The sequence below is a fragment of the Moschus berezovskii genome, chromosome 21 (genome assembly GCF_049115385.1).
Source record: "Moschus berezovskii isolate FMDL1 chromosome 21, NW_MosBer_1.0, whole genome shotgun sequence".
Classification (NCBI taxonomy): Eukaryota; Metazoa; Chordata; class Mammalia; order Artiodactyla; family Moschidae; genus Moschus; species Moschus berezovskii.
The window spans coordinates 14,925,434-14,945,715 of record NC_142480.1 but is presented as its reverse complement, the minus strand read 5'-3'; the positions used below and the strand labels follow the sequence as shown (position 1 = coordinate 14,945,715).

The window sequence follows — 20,282 nt, the reverse complement described above, 5'->3', positions numbered from 1 at the left end:
CATTAGAGTGTGAGTTCAGTGAGGCCAGGGACCTTGTCTTTTGCTTCATCAGTACTTAGAGCTGGCACATAATCAGGGCTCAGAAAGTCCTTGACGGAAGGAAATAAAGAAAGCTCGCTGGCTTTCTAGGAGAAGGCACTGGCACCCCACTCCAGTACTCTTGCCTGGAAAATCCCATGGGCGGAGGAGCGTGGTAGGCTGCAGTCCATGGGGTTGCTAAGAGTTGGGCATGACTGAGCGACTTCGCTTTCACTTTTCACTTTCATGCATTGGAGAAGGAAATGGCAACCCACTCCAGTGTTCTTGCCTGGAGAATCCCAGGGACGGGGAACCTGGTGGGCTGCCATCTATGCGGTCACACAGAGTCGGACACGACTGACGTGACTTAGCAGCAGCAGCAGCAGTATTGAATCTGATGTGATTAAGCCTCTAGACTGGATCCAGTTTCCAATTCGTAGGAAATAGAAGAGACAGGAGAACATATTAGCAACATAGGGATTCAGTCAGCAAAATCAGACTGTGGGAAACTCTACAGAACAAATGATCTGGTCGTCAACAAATAAATTCAAGAAAAGAGGCTGGGGAGAGGTGTGAGGGTAGAGGTTGGGAGAGAGGGGCGGGAAGTGTCTGTAGGTTAAAAGAGACTTGAGACACATTGACCAAAACAATGTGTGGAGCTTAGTTGGATTCTGAACCAAACAGACTAAAAAACAAATGCATGAACAACAACAGCAAAAAAAAAAAACAAAACATGAAATAATCAGAAGTTTGAACAGTAACTAGATACCTGGTACTGTTTAGAAATTTATGTTTCACTCCCTCTGGCAGAGTAGGATGTCAAGTCAGTCATCTTGTATCTTATCTTCTCCAGTAAGATGCATCGCAGGTAGCTTGCCGTACCTCTCTGGCCATCCTCAGAGTTGTCTTTTTCATCTTCACAATCAGCATTCGTTTTCAACTGTGGTCTTCTTGCATTAAAGGTATTTGATATCAATTGACAGAAGAGGTGGCCCTTCAGCAGCCAAGGAGACTGTTAAACTTGCTGAAGAGTTCTTCCTTTCTACAGAGGATACAGTTCTTGGCCTTGACCTCAGTGGAGACCCTGCAGTAAGTTATTTTTCCAAAATATGTTTTATTTCTAAAAGGTAGAGGTAAGGATTAGCTTGGGGCACCTTGCATTCTCCAGAGGTTCAGCAGATACCCTGTGTGTATGAAGCCCTATTGTGCCCTGGATGACCAGAATATCCACAGCAACTGCTCTCCTGGTTTCTGTGAAAGAGGAGTTCAGTTCAGTTCAGTTCAGTTCAGTCGCTCAGTCGTGTCCGACTCTACGCGACCCCATGAATCACAGCACGCCAGGCCTCCCTGTCCATCACCAACTCCCGGAGTTCACTCAAACTCATGTCCACAGAGTCGGTGATGCCATCCAGCCATCTCATTCTCGGTCGTCCCCTTCTCCTCCCGCCCCCAACCTTTCCCAGCATCAGAGTCTTTTCCAGTGAGTCAACTCGTCGCATCAGGTGGCCAAAGTATTGCAGTTTCAGGTTTAGCATCAGTCCTTAAGCCCTCTAAAAAAAGGAAAAGAAAAAAAAAAAGATTTGTATGACAGTATGATTATTTTCTTCATTTTTCTAAAGATGGTACCCAACTAGTACCATTCTGCATACATAGGAGAGTTGATTTATTACAGTCCATGTCTAATGCTTAATTAATGCTTAACTGTGGGTAGGGCTTAATTATCTCACAGTAGCCCTAGTTGAAAAAGGCTGGCCTAGAGCTTCTTGAAGGTCATATTCAAGCAGGGTGTCTCAGCTGTGGCACTACTGACATCTTGGGCCAAAGAATCTTTATTGTAGGAGAATGTCTTGTGTATTTTAAGATGTTTAGCTGCATCCCTGACCTCTTCCCAATAGATCCCAGCACCTTCTTAGTTGTAACAACCAAAAATGTTTGTAGATGTCACCAAATGTCCCTTGAGGGGCAGAATCACCTCGGTTGAAAATCATTGAATTAGAGTCCTAACCTGGTTACAGCTTTAATTAAACCTGGGCTGTTCTGGCCTTGTTTCATCATCCATTTGATAGAAGCTTTCTTTACCAGTCATACTTGTTCCTGAATCAGGTGAGTTCTCCTTAGCTCTAGATACCTAGATAACCTCCCAGAAATAAAATTTGGTGACTGTTATATCTAGCTTAGCTGATTCACCTGAGGTTCACTGATACTTGAGATTCTTCAGGGCAAGGACAGTGACTTTGTCAGCTTTGAATTCCCTAATTTTGCTTTATAAACAAAATGTACAAATGAGTCCATCTGCCACTTTATTTCCTGCCATTATTTCTTTGTTATTGAGACAGAGCACTCAGTTCTTCAGTTTGCCTAGACTCATATATCCTCATTTTAACTTTTATCTTCAAGGCAGGACAAGCGAAAGACTTCTTGGAACCTCTTTTAGAAGCTAAAAAATCTGGTCTGAAGTTGGCACTTCATCTTTCAGAGGTAAATGATATTGTAAAATTAGGCTGGAGAGGGTAGATTACAGTGGAAAATCATTAACAGAAAATAATAATCACTTGTACATGGCTAAAGATAAACCTGGCTTGGGAAAACACTTTTAGAGAGAAAATAGAAATACTTGTGTGTAAATTATAATGATAAAGGCATAACTTGTCATAGTCCCTAGAGTTATGGTTTCTGTGTTGTTATAGTCCCTGGGCTTGGCTGTTGACTTGCGCTACGGTTGTATCCTTAGAACAGTTCAATGACAGCTTGTTGGAGAAAATGCATACATTTTGATTAGCAACCTTGTTTTTTTTTTTTTTTTTTAGCAGCCTTGTTATCAGCAAACTGATACTGAGAAAATCATGAGTTTGCCTCTCTTGTCCTTGCAGGGAAGGGACCTGAATGTATCACATACACTGACTGGCAAAAAAGAAAGTAGCTCATCATCATTTTATAAGGCCCAGAGGGAGATTGGGTGCCCCTGTGGGCCCCAACTTGACAGCAAGAGTGCAGGGCAGATCATGCATGGACAGTAGCTGGAGAACAGTCCCTTCCTTAGTCGGCACGTCCCTGAGAGGCAAACGAGGGCTCTCCTGCACTTTTCCATTTTATAGCTAGATTTGGTTTCTTACCTCAGTACTTCTACCTACTTAATGCTTTCTTTTATTAGCATACAAAAAGCTGTAAATAATAAGGTATACAACTTGATAAATTTGGATTTAATTGTTTCTTGAATGCAGGAAATATTACCTACTATTGCTCATGATTATTTTGAGTATTAGATGGGGTCATGATATAAAGATTGAGGCAAAAATTGGAGCTTCTTGTCAGTACTGAGTGTTTTTCATGTCTATAAGCAGAGAGTCAGTAATCTAGTAGCAGAACTTAAAGTCTAGGATCTATGTTTCCACACTCTGATCAGAAAGATCCTTCACACACAGGACACCGTGTAGTTGACCTAACTGATGCCAGATTGAAGCCATCAGTCAGGGCAACAGAACAGCCAGCATGAAGCCAGTTACCTCTGGTCTTTGTGTATAGCATAAGAACCTGCCCTTACTTTAGTTTCTGTTCTCTTATTTGATCCATTGGACGGAACACGTTTCATTTCAACATGTTATGGTCATTTGTCTTTTGGTCTAAGAGATGAAAAGCACAGCTAGACACACATTTTCGTGGTGGTTGTGGTATGCACATAGGTAGCCTTGTCGAGATAAAACATGAATGCACTGTGTGTGGATGGAGTCTAGGCCCCAGAGTCAGACAGAGCCAGGTTTCACCCTTATCTCTACCATTATGCTAGCTCTGTGAGCTTGGACAGCTTTTGCTTTATATTTGGACAGCTTTTCTTTAAAATTCTTTATATTTTTAGCTACAAAAGTTTTATGTACCTGAAGAAAACCGAAGAGTAGAGAAATAGTATAAAGTAGAAGTAAAAAAAAAAAATGGATGGGTCCCTTCAGTTCTGCTCCTGAGTTGATCCTGTTAAGAGTTTTGTTTTTATGTTTTTCCAGTTCTTTTTCGAATATGTGTGAAGACATGTACACAACACAGAACACACGTATGCATATAGAGTTGTGGGATTTTGTTATTAAATCACTTACTTTTTGAGTTTTGATTTCTTTGTGTTAATACTTTGTATAATTCTTGTGAGGTTTAAAGCAGAATGTGTGAAAAGTCCATAACTGTTGGCTCTCTAGTTATTATTATCATTGAAATGAATCCAGAAGAATATTGGGAAATGAATGGGAAGATCAAAGGCAAAGAAGAAGGCTGAAAGTTAAGTGACTCAGCTTTCCAGAATGTCTGCAATACCTTCTCAGAGGGACAGAGTACCTGGCTATAAAAAAAAAGTACTTTTCAGAATCACTGAAAAAGGTTATTGATGCCCTCTTCTCCCCTTCTTTTTTTTGAGATTCCAAACCAAAAAACAGAAACACAAGTACTCCTGAACCTGTTTCCTGACCGAATCGGGCATGGGACATTTCTCAGCTCCTCCGAGGAAGGATCCCCGGATCTGGTGGACTTTGTGAGGCAACACCAGATACCGCTCGGTAAGGCTTCAGGTCCTCCAGGCAACTCTCAGACCCTTCCTCCCCCGCCTGCAGCTTGCCACCCATTTTGTAGAGAGGCACTGTTCTAAATATATAAATATCATTCAGAAATGAAGTGATGCTTTCTCAACCTTATCTAAGTAACAGGAAATTTTATTAATAGCTCCCATTAGAGTATAAAGGCTCCCTGAGAGCTCGTCTGTCTTGTTCACTGCTGCATTCCCCAGTTCCTGGGACTCGGTATTATATTGAAGTAATAAGGGTCATTTATCATTTAGGAATGACTTTAACCTGTTTACTTATGTTATGAAAATGTATAACATATATTTAAAGGTTAAGACGTCTGCAAAATTCCAAGTATATTTTTATATGTCTGTTAACATCACCTACTTGTCTACATGTATATACCAGGAGCTGTTTTTATTTAGCAACAAATATTTATGAAGTGCCTACTCTCTTCCAGTCACTATTCCAGTTGCTGGGAATAGAGTAGTAAAAAAACAATGTTTCTTTCTCAAGGAACTTATATTCTAGCATGCATGGGTAAGAGACACAGTAAGCAAATACACAAGAAAATATCAGTGATAAGTTCTTTTCAGAAAATTAAACAGGCTGGCAGAATAGTGAGAAGCTAACCACTTTTGATTGGATGGTTGGGGAAAAGGCCTTTCTGATGAGGGAAAAAAACAGGTGGCTGAAAACCTTTTTACTGAATGATGAATTCACCGAACTTACAAACTTAACAGTTTGTAGTAACAGTTTTGTGGGTGTGCTTTTTTAACTAATTTTTTATAGAATTTTTCAGCAATTCATAATGGGTGAGATTTTTTTTTTCTTTTTAATAAAGAAATTTTTAAACATCCACAAAAGTAAAGAATCTTGGAAACCACTTGCCTAGTGATCTTACTTGGAGTAGTGTCCCGGCTCTGCAATCAGCAGGGGCAGGTTGGGTTTGCCATTCCTGGGACTGAGTGGCCCTGGGTTGCAGCCGCCTCACTTAAAGGAACAGATGCCATCAATCAAGTCGGCGAAGCATTTCACTCTGGCTGGAGAGGCGGGCACAGCATCTCAAGGCAGGAGTTTTGTAATCATAGAAGTCATTCTTAAGACAGACTTCTTTGCAAGAGGCAGTGAATGGAAGTTTTCTTTCTTTTCATGGAAAGGGTCCATTTCCACTCTTGGAGCTTTATAACACGCAACCCTCAAGCATTGCTACTGTTTCCTAACCTTTACTTCAGCCTCCACTGTGGAAGAAGTGCAGCGCCCTGTGAAGATTCCCTCTACTCCCCTCTCACGCTTCCCTGCATTTGTCATGGTGACTGGCTTATCACACTCCTCTTTCCTCTCCTTTTTCTTAAAAGAAAGGGGGAAGCACTTGATTGTGAAGGGGATACTAATTCCCTGCCTGGTACAGTTGCTGCTATAACCCGCAGCACATGGTAGTTTTCACATGTAAGAAAACGTCAACTACTAAAAATTAGCATAGCTTGGAAAGATTTCTCATGTATCTACTAATAGGTCTTTTAATTAGAAGCTTCTTCCTTTCCCTCCTTGTTCTAGAACTTTGTTTGACCTCGAACGTCAAAAGTCAGACAGTTCCATCTTATGACCAACATCACTTTGGATTCTGGTACAGCATTGCCCATCCTGCCGTGATCTGTGTAAGGTGTTTTGCTCCCTTTTAGTCCCAGAGTTGCTGTAGGTCAGACGTTCACTGTCTAGCTGGCTGTGTCGCACGCCAGGGGGTGGTGCCCAAGTGGAGTGAGAGAGGAAGGGAGTGTGAGAGGAGAGGCTGAAAAGGTGTGACTGTGGTTTGGCCCTGCGGGGGGAGGTCCTGGACAGGACCTGGGGGAACAATACCGATGCCCAACACCTACCTCTTGAGATAAATGCTTTCATTGATCGGGGCTGAGTCTGGGCACAGATGCATTTTAAAAGCTCCCTTGGTGATTCGCACATGCAGCCATGGTTGAGCCACTACTCTGGTGGTTTGTGTTCTTAAAAAGGATAAACAAGACTGTTCAGTAACAAATGTGCCTGGATTCATTTGTAGGCCCCTGTTTAGACTCTTAAAAGCATGGTAAAAAAAACTCTCAACAAAAGTTGAGAGTTGTTATTTTTTTTAAACCATCATTTCCTCATTCATTTTGAAACTTTCTTACTTTGACAGACTGATGATAAGGGTATTTTTGCAACACACCTTTCTCAAGAGTACCAGCTTGCGGCTGAAACATTTCATCTGACCCACTCTCAGGTGTGGGATCTGTCTTACGAATCCATCAGCTACATCTTCGCTTCTGACAGCACCAAGGCTGACCTGAGGAAGAAGTGGAGTCATCTGAAGCCCCATTTTTAAGTTGTAACGAGGTGAACTACTTTTGAGGATGTATTACAACCTAGATCTCCCCGCCATATTCCACTTAGTAAGCCACTCCTCCCTTGGAGCCATAGTAGCCAAGTGCCCCTGGGCTCCAACACCAGCACCTTTCTCATGGTGGGTGCTCAGTAAGTCTGTCTTAAACTGCCTGAAGGCTCTGAGGTCGTCCATGGCTTACCTCCATGCTGCTTTCAGGAAGGGACCTAAATGCTGCTGCACACTGAGCTCCCCATTCTAGCAGTGGTTTTGCCTTAACAGTCCCTCTTCACTAAAGATCATGAGACCTTTAAGAAAATCAAAGTACGTTCTCATCAGGAAAAGTTTTGGAATTGCTAGTCTAAATAAGGTGAGAAGGGAATACAGATTGTTACCAAGACCTTTAATCTGTCTAGCTTGTGACGACAGCTCTGTGTTTTCTTGTGCCTACTTTAATCAGACTCCCTTAAATATTCCCCAGAACTGTGGACTCCAGGCTACACTGCATACCACGGAGTTTTGTGAATCCCAGTAGCCAGGGTTAACCTCCTTTGGGTGACCCTTATGACAGATCAAGCTAGCTGCTGAGATCTGCCTTTGCCCTTCTCATGACTAATCCTTCTGGAGTCAAGATACATTTTAGATTTAGAGTTGAATAATGGCGAAAGAACTGATCCATTCTTGTGCTCAATTTTTCTTCCCTTCCTTACCATGTCACCATAAAAATAGTTCTCTATAGAGCTGACAGGGCAACCCTATACTCAAGTTACAGTAAAAGAGAAATGGCAGTGTTCTCTCTCTATATATATATGTATGTACACACATATATATCTGTAGACGTATGAACCTATGTATATGTGTGTATTAAGTTGTATGGCATTGGCCATAGAGAATAAACAATAGAGGGAAGAAGGGATAGCATGGGGAAAAAAGAATAGCACTAGGAAAGCAACTGATGAGGAGAGACATGACCGTCCAGCTCCTGCTAAGATAGCCTTGCTCTCTCTGCTGCACGTGCCACCCAGCCTGTCCCCAAGGTCTCCCAGGAATAAAGGGAGAGGTGCACAGATCCTCTTGTTCTCCCAGCAGCAGGCTTGGCTTCTCTCAGACTGTCAGAAGGCTATGTATTATTTCTTGCTTCTTCCATCTTCACGAGTGGCAGACAATGGTTTGTGAGTTAGTTTGAGATAAGATTGGGTTTTCCCAGGTAAGAATTTTGCCTTTGTCTTACTCATTTTGCACATTTTCTTCATCTGGAGATTGGAGGGCTGGTCCAGGGTCTTTTAAGATAGACTCATTCTCCATGCCCAGTTATCATGGGTCCCAGTGGATTGTCCTAAAGGATATGGATACAGATACTAAGGAAGAATTTTCATTCTGATTAATCTTTTACCACGTTATAATTTTTCAGCTTGAAACATAAAGATTTAGACAGGCATACTTGTAGCAGCCCCACACAGGGAGCCAAAAAAAGCAAGTAAAGATTTATCTTTTCTTACCAGGAATGACTTAATCATAATTTGCATATATACATTAAAAAAAAAAAAAAGCACTTGAAGAACCACTGGGCATTTTATAATTTTTATTAACTTGGTATCCCTGAGAGGCAAACTGAGGTGTAAACATTGTTCTGCTTTACACAAAGGGAAATGGAGGCAGGTTGACTTACACATAAGACATCTGGAACCAGAATTCATATCTGTTGATACCACGACCAGTGCTTTCTCCACAAGACTAAGCACAGACATACTGAACACAGTACTCTCATTTTTTAAAAACATTACAGCACACTTCCCAAACTATCTCAGATCCTGAGGCATTGCTTTACACTGGTATTTCTTGCTATCTCCCTGTCTGTTTAGGCAACATAACTGATACGCCACCTCCCCTTAATTCCTAAGACTTAGGATATTCCCTCAGCACCAGAACTCCAGTTCATCATTCGTCTACCACAGTAAGCTATGGATTTTAGAATATCCTACCTCCCCATTTCTCTCCCAGCTCTCATTCCTGAGAGCTCATTAATGTGACTGTGACACGGCTCCTTATCTCAGACCTTAGCCATCGCGCATCTCTTTCCTTTGACCTGCCAGTCGAAATGTCTTCTCTCAGGATACTGGTTCCTGACCTTTGTCTCCATAGGAGCTAGTCCCCTAAAACTGCTCATCTTTCTTACCCAGTGCCCACCAGCTGTTGCCTGGTCAGTGAGTGCAGCACAGGCCCTGATATGTTCGTATTCTGGGGGGTGGAACCCGTCTGTGATATTCCTGGCACGCCACGCTTCAGCTGAAGCAAGTCCTCTCTGCCCCTGCACAGCCCTCACTGTGCTACCCCTCAAATTCTGTGCTACTCTGAGCTTTGTCTCACCTTCTTACAGTCTGTCCTTTGCCCTCTGCTCCCTTGCTCCCCAGTTTTCCCATTTCTCACCCATTCAGCATGCAGTTTTACAATTAGTTTTGGAAAGTTCATCTTGCCCAGTAAACCTTCCCACTGAGCACTTCCTGTTTCATGAAACCTTCCTGATTAAAGAGAAGAAAATACCTCTCATTTTTTCCCCAAACTCTAATGCTTTAGACCTTAACTTTTATGCATAGTGTTACTACCTAGCTTTCTAAATTTCTCTAAAACTGTTGTAGCTGTGCGTGTGCACTATTTGTTCACGTCAGTGTCATCTGTTGTAGGTCGTCAGGACAAGGATGGGGTCTGTTTAACTTGTGCTGTACAGGCTCATACTACTGTGACTATGTGGGCAGTTGATTCAATACCATCTGTATGATACCAGAATCACACTTGTTTGAAGAGCTGCTTTTAAAAATAAATGTATACAGTTGAATATGTGCGCTTGTGTGTGTAAGTATTGTCAACTCCACCGACCAAAGGTAATTTGTCCTCCTTACCATTAGGGTAAAGAGATTTGGCACAAAGTGGTCTGTTTTCCCAGTCGGTGGGAACATGGCAAGTGGCTTCTGCTCACTGCATGTTAGTATTGTGTCCATGGGGTGCGTGACACTCACCCAGGTGTTAGGGTGTATGGATTATGGCAGTCCCACTGGCAGTTCTAACTGCTTTCCCTATTACTGCATCCACTTGCTTTCCTCTTTGGGCTTCTGGACCACAAGGGACAGACAAAATTTAGATGAGACAGACCAGAAAAAAATCACACTAGATGCTGTAAATACAATGTTACTCTATTCCAAAGCTTCTCGGGCTTTGAAGACAGTAAGAAATCCAGGGTTCACACCTGTTTATATGAGGTCTACACTGTTCCCCTATATAGCACACCTAGATTCTTGACAAAATGGTTTATAGGTCAGAACCAGACTGGACACTTAAAGGTTCCTTCTTTAAGGTAAAGGAGTGTGCGTGACAAGTATATCATTCTGAGCACAGAGTTAAGTGAGCAGGAAAAAAAGTCATTCTTTTTTGCATTTCCATTACTGTATAAAGAGCTAGGCCCATTCAGTGAGAATCCTCACTACTTCTCCATGAAATGCTGCAGTGTGGGTTTTTCTAGTTGAAATGCAACTGAATAACGTGATGAGTAAAAGGTACACATCAAATTCACAGGATCTCCTACTGTGTCCTCTCTGTTAGGGGAACACACAGGCTCTGAGAGGAAAGGGTGTTACCGTCAGTACAAGCAAGGAGAGGGAACGAATCTTCCTTTCATTCTTACTCTAGATCCAGGAGAGACACAGCAACAGGCAGTGGGGTAAATTCTAGACTTTCCTTAACTAGCTGGGCACAGATGAGATGGCTCTCACTGCTGGAGAACTGTTTCCAGGAAATTTCAGTACATGTAATGAGGCTGTTTTTCTCATAGATCCTCAAGGGCTGGCTTAGGTGCTGGCTGTGACAGAAGTTTCTCTCGTGTGTGGATCTCTCGGTGCTTATTAAGAGCGGAACTTTTACTGAAGCACTTGCCACAGTCTTGACACCCGTAGGGCTTCTCTCCAGTGTGGGTTCTGTGGTGTGCACGTAAGTCAGAACTCTTGCTGAAGCTCTTCCCACAGTCGGGACACACGTGGGGCCTCTCTCCTGTGTGTATCCTCCGATGTGCACTGAAATGAGAGCTGTTATTGAAACTCTTCCCGCACTCTTCACACTGATAGGGCTTTTCTCCTGTGTGGGTTCTCTGGTGAATGATAAGGCTCGAGCTCTGATTGAAGCGTTTTCCACACTCACCACATTCATACGGTTTCTCCCCTGTGTGGATTCTTCTGTGGGTGATGAAATTTGAGCTGTCACGGAAACTTTTCCCACAGTCAAGACATTGGTAAGGTTTCTCTCCAGTGTGGATCCTCCGGTGTCTAATGAGACGAGCGCTCCGACTGAAGCTTTTTCCGCAATCGGCACATTTATATGGATTTTCCACTTGATGGGCTAGCTGATGCATAGGGTGGGAGTTTGGACCAAAGCTTTTGCTATATCTCAGATATTTATAGGGTCTCTCTCCCAAGTAAGGTCTCTGATGACTTAGAACTTTACCTAAACTCCTTTCAGGGAATGTTGGTTTTCCTTTTTTCTCTCCCGGGGTGTTTTCCCACTGTCTTCCAGATCTGCGTTCACTCTCATTGCCTTTACTTTGATTAAGATACCGGGGAATTTTCCTTTCAGACCTTGCAAGTAATGTCCTATGTAGTTGTACTTCCTCAGAAATATCCCGTTTTAGATTCTCTTCATTCTCAAATCCAGCCTCAAAACCTAACATAATAGAAATTTAAAAGTTACCCATTTTCTCAATTATTATGTGTGAGTGTAAAGTATCACATTAGATGACTTAACATAAAAATTAGGGAGCTCTAGATCCTAAATAACTACTGTCTATTAAAACCTTCTATTTGGTAATCTGTCACATGCTTCTCATCTCCAGGGGAACTGATGAATATGTTCTTTTAACTCTTTTTCCTGGATATCTGGGATCTTCAGGAAATCCTCTCAGTATACTAAGAAAAACCTGCCAGATTTAAGATAAAATCATCACTATGATTATGCAGGAAAGACAGTTTCTAATGCTGTATCTTAGCCTCACCTCAGGCCTGTCACGGTTCACATTCTTTGCTGGTAACTAAAGGGATAAGAAAGGAATGCCCAGGGAAACTGGGGAACTTCTATTGTTGAGGAAGAGCTACATGAGCCCCTTTTCACCCTCAAATTCCATGTGTTGAGAATAAAAACAGGGTAGAAAGATACCTGTTGTCTTTCAAAGAACAAAAGGCCTTCTGAGAGAGAAATTTTGGTAGGTGCTGTCTCTTTCAAACTTTGTCTTTGCCCATGGACAAATAATCACTAGATGTTCCAAGCACCACTCTAATGCCCAAACTAAGCTTTAATATTCCTCTAAGAGCCAAATGCCAGGCTTCCCAGGCCTAGGCTATGAGAATTTGCAGATACGTGGAAAGTTTCAGTTTGCAAATTTATTTTGAATTTGTAGAATTTTCAGCGGTTTCAGATAAACTCTGGATCCCAATTCCCTAGACTAAATCTGAGAACATGTACCCCTTAAAGCACTGTTTCTACCCAGAAGCCCAGTGTGAGGATTAGACCCATGAAATGGAGGTTCATTATATTAACTGAAATCTCAGAAACTTAAACATGTGACTATAAACTATGAGCCTCTGAGAGGGGTACTTAGCATTTCCTAAACCTAGAAGCCGTCATTTAGTGGAACATGTTAATAGCTCCATGGAGTTGATGCTCTGTGAAGCACACTTGAAGAATGCAGATCTAAAGGATATTTTGGAAAAGAAAACTTGTTTATCAAATGGCCAGGTACTGTGCTCGGTGCCTCACTGTGGTGCTTCAGCTGCACCAGTCTTGTGAGGCTCGTCTTAATATATAAGCAAAATTACAGGGTTAAGTAACTTGCTTTAAGGTACTCAACTAATAACATAGTCCCTGTTCATATACATATATATGTATGACTCCAAAATCATAATTCTTCCTGCAAGGAGGGAAGCCATAATGAAGTTTTTTTTTTTCTTTCTTAAACGGTAAATAAGATTTAAAGGGTCAATTCCCTCAGAAATTTCAGACTTTGGGTAAGTGTGTCTGAAGAAAGAGATTATCAGGTTTTCATATATATGAATAAAGCAGGCATACAGATGGTATATAAGCCGAAACTAGAAGAAAAAAAACAGAAATGAGGATGAACTTTAAAAAACCGACTTCCTGCACTATGTGTACTTGACATGCTGTTTGGGAAATGTTAGCTTTCAGAGTCCCTGCTAGGTATGCTGGCTAGTAACTGGGCAGCTCACATGCAGATGATGGCACATTTACAAAGTTTGCAATCATCTCAGATTGATGCTCTAGTGTGAGGAGGCAAGTTAAGTGGAAAGGGGATATAAACTAGCTGCTTAAATAGACAGGACACCTAGAGAAAAGAGAAGGTAGTCACAAGAAGGATCCCTGAGTATTGGGTGTATAGGCCAGTTCTCCTGGCCCTCAATCTGATGATTTTTCTCCTAGATGCCACTGCCTTCCTTTTGCTATTTCTACCTTAAAAAGTAAGAGGATCTTACCACTGGGGCTCTGAAATAAGACTGGAGCACGGGTCAGTGCCTCTGGAGGTATCTCAGGATCCTCTTCATCATCTTCAGAATCATCTTCTATGGCCTCAACTGCCTGCTCGGCCTGCTTTTCGGCTTCAGCCTCACTGGTCTCCTGCATGGGGCATAAGGCTCTCTCTTCTTCCTGGCCGTCACTGGGCCGGGCAGTCACCCGGGCATTCACCAAAGCATCCATCTCTTCAAAGAAGGGACAGGTCTCTGGTGCTTGGCCATTCTTGACTTTCCGATAGCTGGTCTGTAGGCTCTTAAACTTGGTCCGACACTGCTCTGGTGTCCTGAGGAAGCCATATTCCCATAGCCGCTCAGCCACGGCTCCATACAACTGGCTGTTGCGGTGACAGTTCCGGAGGGCCTCGTAAAACTGAGTCTCACGAAGGACTGCAAGGTAGGTCTTTGTCTCTTCATAGCCCCAGTGCACACCTGCCACCAGAAGAGAAGTCTTAGCACCACTTCACGCAGGGCTTTATAGCCTCAGTGCCTCAGTCCTAGCATCTGCAGCATGAAAAGTCGCCTAAGCTTGGGCTCCTGGGTGAGAAGGTAAGAACAGCTCACGTTTCCAAATCAGTGCAGACTCTCAGGATGTTCTGCTTCTCCGGCCCATATCAATTTCACAGAGACCTTGATTCCTACATTTGATTTAAAAGGCCTTTTCACCTGATCACAGTAGTGATCATTATGTACACTGAGCCAAGTGTACAGAAGGCATTTCCCCATTCTTCCAGTAGTTCTGGAGTTCTGATCCTAACTAGAAAATAACTAGTTAGAAGACCTACAGTCGGCCACTGTCAGCCATGAGCCATCCTTAAAGTCTTGGATCAATCTTTTCCTACCAGCCCTACTTCCTTATAAATTAAGTCTCCCAAAGAATGTCTCAAAATCCCAAGGAACAGTCTCTTTCAGATTTATATTGCTGCCTAATCCACTCCCTTTTACGGCCCTTCTTCACCTGGCCACAGTCTAAAAAGAGCCACCCCTAACAATAGCACAGGCCTGAAGGGTACAAGATAAGAACCTGTGGTCGTGCACGTTTTCCTAGTAGCAGAGGACTGGCAGAGCCAGAAGGAGGAAGGAAGCAGAGCACAGAGCACCTCCTGGTCCCCAACATGGGCAGACCTTCATCGGGATAACTAGACTGCTCCCTAAAAGGTCCCTCAACCTAAAGGGAAGGGAGATTCCAAGAGCATTCCTCCCACTTGAGAGCCAGGTGGAAATGACATTGCTTCCATTATCCTCCACTCTGCCAGTGAAGCAAAAGGGAAAGAACTAGAAGACAGAGAAAAAGCAGTGGAAAAAGATAAAAAGAACAGAAATAAAGTAATAGCAGCTAGCATGTGGGCCAGGTTTGTGATTTACCTAAATTTATTCCAGTGACAAAAAGGGAAAGAATTATTTTTTTAAAAAGGAAAAAGTGCAAGACAAGAAGATTAGAACAGAACAAAAGTAACAACACATAATAAAACGGGGAAACGGAATAGATAACTGTTCCCAGTAGAACTGCAGCTTTGGAGTTAGCTCTGTCCGTACCTTACAGTTGAGGACACAAACTGTGAAATGTTCCCCTAGCTGATGAGTGGGCAGGATCAGAAACAAAGCCTCCTGCTTCATATGCGGTGCTCTTCCCGTAACAGCATAGTTGTACAGATTACATCAAATAATAAGTGATATTTAAAGATGGTTCCATAGGCAAATAATATTTCAATGGAGTGTTAAACAAGATTTCTTGCTGCAAGACTGGGTCCTGTTAAAATGCCAATATGTGATGCAAATCTCATAGAGGAAACAGAAAATGTTCTCCCAACTTTAGGCAGTCCTTCACTATGCTCTTTTAAATAAAAAGGAACACATAATAAACTGAGTTTGGAGGGTAAAAATAAAACACCAGTTCATATAAGCCACTCAACAGGTACTGTTTCTCCTTAAAGATACTATACTGCCAAGATTTTCTCAGCCTTCACTGATTTTATAATCAGGAAAATATATTTTAAGAAAGAAACAGAAGGAATGGTACTCCTTTTCAGGACTCACTTGAATTTTGAGTGTATTTCTTTATAATACCTAATACTTTTCTTTACTATTAACTCACTGGTTTTCCCACAAGAGAATGAAATAAAGAACTGAGAAATGCCTCTATTCTCTTAAGTGACAGGCTGGCGAGTGACATTAAGCTTCCTGACTCCACACCCAACCCCATAATTGCTCAGTCTAATCCTAAAATGCCAAGAAGAAAAGCTTACCACTTGGGCTACGGAAAAGGACAGGTGTGGTGGAGTTGTCAGGGTCCTGGGGGGTGGCGTCCTGGCCCACTTCGTCACTGTCAGACTCTTCAGCCGTGGCCTCCTCTCCCTCTTCATGGTGCCAGCCCTCTTGCTCTGGCTCCTCGGTCTCAGCATCACTGCCTCCCAGGCCAGAGTGAGAGGCTGCCTCCTCCAAGCCATTACTGGGCAGGGCAATGACCTGAGCACTCATCAGGGCTTCCATCTCTTCAAAAAAGGGGCAGATCTCAGGTGGGTGACCACTCTTGACTTTCCGATAGTTCTTCTGGAGACCTTTGAACTTGGTCCTACACTGCTCCAGGGTCCGGAGGAACCCAAACTCCCGAAGCCGCTCCGCCACAGCCCCATACACTTGGCTGTTTCGATGACGGTTTCGGAGAGCCTCATAAAACTCAGGCTGACTGAGAATTGCAAGGAGGGTTCTGGTCTCTTCATGGCCCCAGTGCACGCCTGCCACCTTCTCATCCTCAAAGCCCCAGCGATCCTGGTCCACCCAGCAGCTTCTCTCTCTCCTGGATGGTAACAGATCAGCAGGCATTCGTCTGTCTTCTGTGTGACTGCCTCTTGGGAGTTCCTTCTCCTTGGAGCCCAGATCTGGGATCCATGACTCCCCCTTGCTCCAACGTGGAGACCATGCTGGATTTAGAACTTGGAAATCCTGCTTGCAGGGAAGCAAACAAAGGATATCATAGTTTGGAATGATCATAAAAAAGTATCTCTGAGTTCAGACCTGCTTTTTTTTCATCCAAGAAGCTTATAAAGAAAAGTAAGAAAATGTTTTCAGAAAGATCAGTGGGTTGAAGAAAGTGAGGAAAATAAAATAAAACCTCAAAAAATGAGAAATACTTTCAAGAGCAGGGTGACAAGAGGAAAGTGTCCTTTTGTGTGTTCAGAGCAGATAATTCTGCTCCAAGTTACTGCTTAGCTCTCCTGACTACTTGTATGCAGGTCCTGGCACTGCTGAAAACAGTCACCCCCGGGCCTCCTAGAGCTGACTCTGCAACGACGGGGGGTTAATCCGAGTAGAGCTCACAGTAGGCCCTCTGTATCCACGTTCCTCCACATCTGTAGACCTAAGCAATACAGTACTGTAGTAATTACTGTGGAAAGATAGCTGTGTATAAGTGGACCCGTGCAGTTCAAACTCACGATGTTCAAGGGTCAGCTGTGGTTCTCTACTTGGGGCTAGAGGATTAAAGTCTAGAGTGACTGCAAGGAGGAGACTGTCTTCAACTGTTCCATTTCTCTCACACTCGGTCAGGAACTTCTAGAGGCTTTTCCCTCAGTATATCCTTTATTCCTACTGCCAGCATCTAAGTCTAGACCTCTTATTTTCCCTCGCCTGGGTAATGCAGCAGCCACTGCTCTGCCTAACTCCGGGCTCTTGCTTCATCAGTTCACATGCTATTTGCACTGCCAAACCTTAACCTGAATGCCTGCCATGCACAGCCATTCATGCCAGACTCCTTTCTCCAGAATGCAGCACACATTCACCACTCTGCCTTGCCTTTCAGCCCATTAGTGCCCCCCTGAAGCCTTCCATACAGCCCTCCCTCGTCTCCTACTCTACCAAGCCCCTACTGTACTCACACAACTGAGTAACAAGTCATTGTCTGGCGCTGTTTCAATACAGTTCAGTTCAGCACATATTTATGCTCACTCTTACATTCTCAGTCATATTGTAGGCTCTTTGAGAGGCACTTTTCCTCATTCCGAGTACCCTGCATGGTATTGAGCACATGGTAGGTGTTCAAAAATGGATCGATTTGGCAAGTGGGGTGGAGGGACTGCACCTGGATGACTAGACAGAGACCACTACCAACCTGGCTGAGAAGGCTGGAATGTGGGATGATAACATCAGAATTCAAAACAACCTCAACAAGTTAAAGAAGTGTTCAAGGAAAACAACCTACAAAATGGAGCTCAGCAGAGTACAAAGAAGAAAAACAAGTTCCACAAAACTAAGAATAAGAACCAAGCACAAAGACAATCAGGAAGAGACCAGGGAGCACCAAGCGAATGATAATCATTAGTTGAGTTATACTGAAAGAAAGTATAGTGAAATTCTGAAGTAAAATTCTTAGTCTGCCTCTACCTGCCAGACCCTCACTGGAATAATATAATTTTAATTCTCCACAATTAACATGATGTTTGAAGAACTTTCCAAAGGAGAGTAACAAAAACTTAGTAGGTCTGAAGAATGGAGCTTCTGGGGAAAAGCTTAAAGAAACAAATCTAGTGTAATATGAAGAAAGAAAAAGACTAAAGGGAAGATATGCCAAGTATAGAAAAGAATTTTTATCTAGAAAATTCAGATTTAGTGTCATCATTACCAGGAGAAAAGAAATTCCAAGTCCTGGTAAAAACTATAGAGTCATTCTCTGGCAGAGTTATCAAAAGAGGAAGTATAAAACTACTTATTGCAGCAGAGAGCTAAGCTACTTGCCTTCAGGAGGTCCCCAACAGCTGCATGCTCCATTTCCACTCATTCCTGAAATCCCTTTCCCACTCACTGCTCCCAACCCTACTTCCCAACTTAGAACGGCATCCTATCTTCCCACATGAAACTACTCCTCACCGCTCCTTTGAAAAGGTCTGAGCTTCTCCTTTGGGTTCATCTGCTCCTGTGGTCCCAGGTCTGGGCTTCTTGCCCTTTCTTTCTTGGGTACACCCCTGGGCTGGGGTTCCACTGACTCCTGCCGAACACTTAATAACTCTCGTGATGATTTCAGGGGTGTCATCTTCTCCAAGCGCACTTCCTGCCCCTTCACAGAGACTGTGACCTGGAAACAACCCCCATGAATTGTCACTACAAGGTCATAATGAGGGGTATTCCCAGAGGAGTCTAGTTACTATCCCAAAAGACATCATCCTTTTGGGACATAGCTAGGGTTGGGGTGGTGGTGAGGAGTTGGTTAATAGAACAAGGGTCTTTCTTACTCCATTACTGTTAGCTTAGAGCTGCTGGAACTCCAGAACAAAATAGTAAACCCAATTCCACACTAAAAAAGAATTCCCCTCTCATTACGTTGAAAAGTTACATTCAGGTGGCATCTCCCAATAAGCTGTCTGAAAAAGTTACCTTTTGAAGGACCAGAAGTAGGAGCAACGCTAATGGAGACTGTGCCTTAATTTGGCTTTTTATCCTGCCCCTTCCCAGTCACATACTTCTGAATTCCCCCTCCCTGCTCACCGAACATCCAGGTCTTCCAGGCTCTCTTTCTAAGTCTTCCACCAGAGTTACTGCCTCCTCTCCACTTTCTGGACATTGCTTTTGTACCCAGTTCTGGATCTCCCCAGGTAAGACGGTCAGGAACTGCTCTAGCACCAACAATTCTACAATCTGCTCCTTGGTGCGCACCTCTGGCCTTAGCCAACGACAGCAGAGTTCCCAGAGTTGGCTGAAAGCCTCCCGGGGCCCAGCCACCTCCTGGTAATGAAACTTCCTGAAGCGCTGTCGAAAGGCCTCAGAGTTAGAGCCATTCCCTCTCAGGGTGGGTTTGGCCATGGTTCACAGCAGGAAGCAGCTTCCCTTCACTGAAAGGTCTAGGTTCCAGGGCTTACACCCATCTTCCCATGTCCTTGGAGAATCACCTGCAGATGAGTCTCTCTCTGTAAGCAGTTTCCTCCTAGGGCAGAGAGAGATGGCACCAGCTTCAGGTCAGGAAGTCAAAACTGAGCATGAAGTTGAGAGACCATTCAAAGGCTGCATTTCTGGGCGACATTCAGGGCAGCCCGGAGAAGCAACAAAAGGACAGAAAGTACTGTCTACTCTTCCACCGCCCCCACATCTGACCCGTTGAGCTCCCCTGACCACTTGGAAGACCTGGAGCTCTGGAGGTTCTAAAGGCAGGTCACAATCCTGCTAAAGGTAACAAAAAGCCTCTGTCCAGCGGGTCGCAGCTGATCTCCGCCGTCCTTCCCCAGGCCCTCACAGCCCACCCCGCTCCCTGAGACTCCACCACTACCAATTCCCACCCCAAACAAAAATATAGTACTGAATACTGGGTCTCTATTTTCCCTCAGAGCAGAAGTAAGCGCTCAGTAAACATCCGGGAACTACTGACGGGAAACCTCGCGCATTGAGAGAAGTTGAGGTCCCGGTGGGTTTGGGGAGAGTCACACTGAGTTGGTGGAGAGAGGAATTCCGAGGGGGCAGCAGTCATGGGTCTGCTGAGGACGAGTTCGGGTGGTGGCCAGGCGCTCCGAGGGCTGCGGGGTTCCGGCCTCTTTGTCTTCGTTCCCTCCGGCCAGGTCACTCTCGGAGCCGTCGTGAGTCCTTCCAGAGGCCTCCGACCGGACTCAGGCGCCCCGAGAGCACCCTGTGGCCCACACCTGAGAGCTTCTCCCTCTCAAGCCATCGCTCAACCCGCTCGCATCTCTGCCCACCGGCCAGCCTCACCCAGCCAGGGTCTGGCTCCAGCCGGGGCTCGCCAGCCTCCCAGTCCAGCTTCCAAACCGGAAGTCTGAGTGGGCGACTCGGGAGCCAAAGGCGCATGCGCAAGGGCAGCTCCCGCGACTCCTGCGGGGC

General features: G+C 44.0%; 2 protein-coding genes across 4 annotated transcripts in view; one reads left to right on the top strand and one right to left on the bottom strand.

The window, feature by feature from the left end:
* The window catches only part of MAPDA (N6-Methyl-AMP deaminase), a 26,711-nt gene extending 16,968 nt beyond the window's left edge, over positions 1-9,743 (top strand). For all 3 annotated transcript variants that reach the window (XM_055418355.2, XM_055418354.2, XM_055418356.2), the window contains exons 8-12: positions 981-1,107; positions 2,416-2,496; positions 4,415-4,553; positions 6,114-6,214; positions 6,724-9,743. In XM_055418355.2, coding sequence (XP_055274330.1) covers positions 981-1,107; positions 2,416-2,496; positions 4,415-4,553; positions 6,114-6,214; positions 6,724-6,909 — 634 coding nt within the window. In that variant the 3' untranslated portion in view covers positions 6,910-9,743. The remainder of the gene's footprint in view (positions 1-980; positions 1,108-2,415; positions 2,497-4,414; positions 4,554-6,113; positions 6,215-6,723) is intronic.
* ZSCAN29 (zinc finger and SCAN domain containing 29) lies at positions 8,476-20,282 on the bottom strand. Its single transcript, XM_055418346.2, is given in 7 exon segments — positions 8,476-11,610; positions 13,431-13,898; positions 15,713-16,364; positions 16,366-16,409; positions 18,330-18,534; positions 18,945-19,380; positions 20,154-20,282. Coding segments are annotated over 6 exon segments (2,571 nt in total). The 5' UTR covers positions 19,260-19,380; positions 20,154-20,282; the 3' UTR covers positions 8,476-10,723.